We start from the raw sequence: 6,000 nt of genomic DNA on the forward strand, positions 1-6,000 counted from the left end.
ATTTCAAAAGTTGACCATGCACGACCCAGAATGAGGAGTGGGGGCGGGGGGCGGGGGGGAGAGTGGTGACATCCAACAGTCCCAGCTGGTGCTGGTTCCAACAAGTGGTGGAGATTCTCACTAACCACAGAAAAGGAGCCAGGGCGCAGATCTAAAGGCAACAATCCTGCCAGGCCCTGAGGAATCGCGCAGTGAAACTAAAGAATGAAGCTTCCTTTGGTGCAGTTCCCTTCCTTTCCGGACCCATGGACATGTCTGGCTGGGGCCAGTGAATTAACCTCTTTCAATCAGCTCACTTTTTCAGCTGTCTTCACCACTGCTTCCTGCACAATTGATTTGAATCGACTGCACAGTCGATCTGACCTCTCATTAAAATAGATTGAAAAGAATGCACTGGATTTTTCCTCTACCTGTGCCGGGCCAGCCTAGAACTGTGGGTAAACTCTTGGTATCTTAGCAGCAGAGTCCTTCAAATGTATGTGTTCTGAGCCCCCCCGCATGGAAAGAGGGGCAAATGTGCATGCCTTCTGGGCTTGGGGTTGGGTGGCAGAGGACGTAAAGCCAGCAAGTAACATACCAGGGAGAATTGCCAAGTCTAGGAATTTTTGGAAAAGTATTTGCATGGCTGACCTACTAATGGAAGCCTCATGTGTCCAAGGTAGCATCCACTTTCCAGTTGGAATCCTATCTTGCCCACAGCAGTGAGCACGGTGCATCTGTTGCATGAACACACATGCGCATGGCTGCAGGCGGCGGAGGGAAACCAAGCAGGAAATGGAGCTCGGGACCTGAGCAGCACCGCCCACTTCTCACCTGACCCCTTCCTCCTGCTCCTGGTTCTGCTACTTTCTGTTTTCCTGGTGTCCTTCCCTGCCCACTCCTCCACAAGCTTTCCTAAAGTATCCCAGTCTCACTGCTTTCCCGACATGTACTTGTTTTTTACTCGAAGAGAAAATGGAAATCATGCAAGACTAAGACCTTCAGTCCAAGGCAAGATGTTCTTTTTCTTTCCTTCCAACTGCTGTATTTGAAGCAAAAAAAAAAAAAACCAAGTTGACTCTCTGTTAAGATCAATTCATTATAATGAGCCCACAGTGCTTCAAAAAATGGAGTATTTGGGTGATTTGACAATTCATTGCCCAGGAACCCGAGAAGAGAACTCACTAAATCAGTCAGCAAATGGTGCTGTGGTTCTGTGGTCTGTGAGGAAAATCAGAGCTTTGGATGTGTAATTAATTCCTGGAAGGGAGAGAGGTGGGACGGAGTGCTCCCTTGATTCCTCTAGAAATAAGCAGAGGAACCCGAAGATGAAGGACCCTTTCATGTCTGTAGGGGTCACCTCCAAATACTTTTCCTTTTGCCTAATAACATCTCCTCAGGTTGTTCTTCCCACAGCCCTGAGCACGTCTCCACCCCCGCCCCCAAATTCCTCCATCCGTCCCCTCCGTCACAGAGCAGGCAGTGGGAGCACCCAGGGCAGCTTTGACTTCACCAACAGCATCTAACGCATCCTAATAGCTTCCCAACCCGTCTGTTAATTAGCCTTTTTTTAAAAAAAAGCCACACAGTTCCTCCCTCAAAGTGATTCTCATCTCCAAGACACTAATGAATCAACTCAGGGTGAGAAGGAAGGAACAGGTTCAAACGTGAGACTCGGGTATGGAATTAATGTCAAAAAGGGGCCAGTGTCCTCCGGCATCACCCGGGCAGAACCCTGGCCCTGGGGAAACATCAACAACATCAACAGCCCCTTAAGGAACAGCTTCCCCCTCCTCGCCCCCCCCCCCCCCCCCCCAACACTGCAGAAGCTGCTCCTGAAACATTATAGCAGCGGTTCTCAACCTGTGGGTCTCGAACCCTTTGGGGGTCAAACGACCCTTTCATAGGGGTCGCCTAAGACCATCGGAAAACACATTTATAATTACATATTGTTTTTGTGATTAATCACTATGCTTTCATTATGTTCAATTTGTAACAATGAAATTGGGGGTCACCACAACATGAGGAACTATATTAAAGGGTCACGGCATTAGGAAGGTTGAGAACCACTGCATTAAAGCCACTGGATGCCTGAGGCCCATCAGCTTGAGCCTCCGGGACAGGTGAAAAGAAGAAGGTGAGGTGGGGATCCTGGTGGGAAAAGGGGTTGCAATTGATAAAGGTGGGCACCCCCCGTTTCTCCAGGTGGGGCACTCCAGGTCCAGATCACAGGGTTCCTCTGTCTCTTTCCCCTCCCTGCTCAGTGCGACTGTGTTCATCTGTTAGGATCACAGGAGAGCTGAGAGCTTCCCCTACAGACACCGACTTCTCCCACTGAAGCAGGATGGCAACGCCTAGTCAATTCTGGAAAAGTTTAAATCTGTTCTTCCCTAAAGGGACTGGGGAGGTGAGAGGTAGCCCTGCCCTAGGGAGTGTGTGCGCGTGCGCATGGGCAGGCTGGAAACCCCAGGAGGAAGCAGGCGGTTGATCTTGGGGCTCCTCACTCAGCCTCCTCACCTTGTTTGCCCAGCTACCACCTTCAGAGAATCACATAAGAATGAAAGAATGAGCTCCTTGCCTTTTCAGAAAGCAAATGTCTTTGTTGAACTATTTCAAGGAATATGTAAGCACATGCACATCCCACCTCCTCCACTGCCCTCTGAAGAGTAGACTTTCTTTCTCCCCCCTTCTCCCTGGGGAGAACTCATCATGGTACAAATATTTACCTTTCTCCCTCACATGCTCCTTTTCCCTACCCTAATTCCCCAACAAGAATGCTGCACATTCAACTCCCTGCAATAGTAAACGGCGATCTCTGAAGTGTGAGCAAAGCGAGCCGAGCCGTGGTACCATGCACACCCAGGAGTCAGTGAGCAGCTCCCTGAAGTGTGCACACTCACCCTGACACACCTGGGAAGAGGTCAAGATGCGATGCTGCTGTGCCTGAGTTACCCCCAACTGAAAAATAAGCCCCCCCAAGGTCACTCATGGGTGTCCTGGATGGATCTCTCATGCTTTGTCTCCCTTCCCCTCCAAACACAGACAGGCATTGTCCCCTACCTAACAAGCACCAGTATGATGGTTTCCGAAGCACTGTCAGGCGAGACTGCAGCTGCTAGAAGAGGTGCTGTGAACTGAATGAAATCAGGAGTTGAAGCTGAGGGAGAAACATCTCATATTTACATAATGGTCTGAGGGCTGAAATTCATCTCCTTTCCCATGGTTACCTCTCTTCCTGACTCCAGAGAGAAACTGCCCCCGGTGGCATCACCACAGGGCCATACACCATATGCCCTGGTTCGGGGAGGGGAGGAGATCAGTGTAACAGGGAGGGGAGAAAACACCAAGAGGGGCCAGTGACATCTCCAGGGCCACAAGCCAGCTTCCAAACACCACCAGTACCCTTCTAGATGACGATGAGTACATTCAGTAGGAGGTGGCAAGGTCAGGGCAGGGGGCAACTCCCTCTACAAGAGCAGAGAACAAGGACTCAGAGAAGAAAGAATCCCAAAGAAAGGTTTATGGAATCAACCAGAAGGCCACAGCCAGAGGGGAAGGTGTGATCAGAAGCCAGGACCACAGGAGGTTAAAAGGAGACAAGCCTCTGGGGCTGGAAGCAGAGAGGGAGCGATAAGGACCAGATACCTCTGCTTCAGGAAGGTAATTGCCCACAGGCAAATCCCTCTCCGCTTTCCTTCCCTGTCCAGAAAGAATTTCTTCCTCTGACAAGACCCAGAGGAGAGAGTGTTCTTGTTTTGCTGTCCATCCCACCTGCCTTCTGCATTTGAGAACCTGCACTGACCACAGACCATCCGTCACAATTCCTCCATCAGTTCCCAGGACCAGTGCGGACACAGTCTCACTACCTGAGAAATAAGATGGGAGTGGAACGGAGGGCAGTGGCACCTCTCGGCGATGAGCAAGCGTCATAAACGGGGCTCCTGGAAGGGCCCTAATTCCAGCACCTGAGTCGTCAGCACTGAAGTACCCACACTCTGAGGATTTGACTCAAATCCAGGGAGCACCGTTCTTTCTCAACATCCACAGGGGAGGGGGGGAGTGCTCAGAAATGTCTCTCTGCCTCTCTCTCTTCATCAAGGTACAGGTGATTGATGTCCACAGCAGTGAGGGAAGAGGGTTTTCAGGACAAAAGAATAACAAACAGGTCTCTGGCTCAGGGTGGCTGCCTGATGGATAAACTCAGAAGCGGGACTGGTCGGAGAGGTGGTCCCGGTTCCTAAGGCCGTGCACACATCATGTGCCAGAAATGGAGGCCTATCCCAGGGCAGGGTTTGTCCCCCGAGAGGACTCTGGTGAACCACGTCCAGCCATTCATCATCACGAGGGGACTGGAAGCAAAACGAAGTTTATATCCCCTGGGTGCTTTGTTCCTAGAGTAGCAACAAGAGGCTGCTTTGACTTCCCAGGGGGCTCACTGGGAGCTGGGGAGGTGGGGTGGGAGGCAGTCAGGGTGAAACCATGGACTACCAACCACCTTTTGAGCTCTTGGCATGAGTTTTGGTGGGAGGCTGCCCCCACTGCCTCCCAATTTTCAGCAGTGAAAGATGCCCAGCAGGTTTAGCACAGCAAGAAGTGTTAACTCAGAGTTCTGCCTACAGGGTTTAAAAGAACAAGTCCTCCAGGCTCAGCACGAAAGATAAGCAGCCCACTCGGCAGGATGTGGTGAGGAGACACCATCTGCCCTTGGTCAACATATCGCCCCCATCTCTCACACCATCCAGTTTACACTAAGTCACTTGGTACTCTTCTTCCGTGAGGTTCCAACATTGGTCAATTTCCTTTATTGAGGCTGATGATCCAGTTTGACTCAGAAAACCAAATGTATTAAGAGCCTACACCGAAGTGCCATAAAAACTACGCCCTGGACCCTCACCCAGGATGACAGAATGTGTAAAATTCTTACACTCAAGCTTCACCGACCCCGCCAACCCTCGCTATACTCTGTAAATCCCCCTACCGCCTCAAGCACAAGAGGCGTTGATTTATGGCATGTCAAGGAAGCAAGGGTGAACGTGACTTTAGAGTCAGGAGGGACCCGGGGATGCTGAGATCGAAAGGGACCAGGGAAGCGCATTAAGGGTATGAAGAGGGGTGAGGCTCCCGGAGCCTGGGGGCGGGCCCCTGCCAGAGGCTCTCACCTGTGGATGTTCATCTCCCGCGGCGGGCGGTGGGCCTTATCATAGGAGACCTTGGCGAAGACGCCGGCCACGATGACGAAGGCGATCACCCCGCAGGTAATGTAGACGGTGAAGTTGGTCTTGTCCTTCTCGGGGTCGTACTTGTTCTCGGGCCCCGGCGACACCACCTTGGTGCTGGGCGTCTGCACCCACACGGGGCTCTGGTAGTTGTTGCACTGGCGCTGGTCCAGCTTCTCATGGCGCTTCTTGCAGCAGAAGCGGTAGTAGCAGGTGCCGCAGCAGTACAGGTAGCCGCTCTCGCTGTTGTTGCACTCGAACTCCTTGTCGTACTGGCCGCTCACGTCGTAGTAGCCCCAGCACGTCTCGTAGGTGACCGCCGCGCTGGCAGCCGCCGCCGCCGCCGCCACCGCCGCCGCCGCGGGCTGTCCCCGCCGGCTCCCCGCCTCCGGGACGCCGGACGCCCGGGCGGTGCCGTTCAGCTCGCGGCCGCCCCGGGCCAGGGCACCCCCGGGCCGCCGGCCCCCGACGGCAGGGGCGCTGGCGCTCAGGGTCCGGTTGGCAGAGCGGCCGCGAGCGCCGTGGGCGCCGGGCAGCAGGTCCAGGAACTCGGGTGAGAGGAGCAGCAGCAGCAGGAGGCGCCGCGGCGCCATGGCGGGGCGGGCTGGCGGGCGCGGGAGCTTCAGGCCGCTCCCTGGCCGGCGGGCTCGGAGGGCGGCCGCGCGGGCCCGGCTGGCGGCGCGGGGCGGTCAGTGGCGCCGGGGCGATGGCGCCATCGGGGCGCGAGCGGCGGCAGAGGCGACAGGGGCGCGCCGTGCGCACAGAAGGGACCGGCCCGGCGCGGGCTGCTGGCTCTCACGCTGCG

General features: G+C 54.4%; 1 protein-coding gene across 3 annotated transcripts in view; it reads right to left on the reverse strand.

The window, feature by feature from the left end:
- The window catches only part of SHISA6 (shisa family member 6), a 289,168-nt gene extending 283,380 nt beyond the window's left edge, over window positions 1-5,788 (reverse strand). For all 3 annotated transcript variants that reach the window (XM_070394079.1, XM_070394078.1, XM_070394077.1), the window contains exon 1: window positions 5,139-5,788. In XM_070394079.1, coding sequence (XP_070250180.1) covers window positions 5,139-5,788 — 650 coding nt within the window. The remainder of the gene's footprint in view (window positions 1-5,138) is intronic.
- Window positions 5,789-6,000: the final 212 nt, after the last annotated feature.

The sequence above is a fragment of the Myotis yumanensis genome, unplaced genomic scaffold (assembly GCF_028538775.1).
Source record: "Myotis yumanensis isolate MYYU_CA2020_CCGP unplaced genomic scaffold, mMyoYum1.0.hap1 SCAF_16, whole genome shotgun sequence".
NCBI classification, from domain to species: Eukaryota; Metazoa; Chordata; class Mammalia; order Chiroptera; family Vespertilionidae; genus Myotis; species Myotis yumanensis.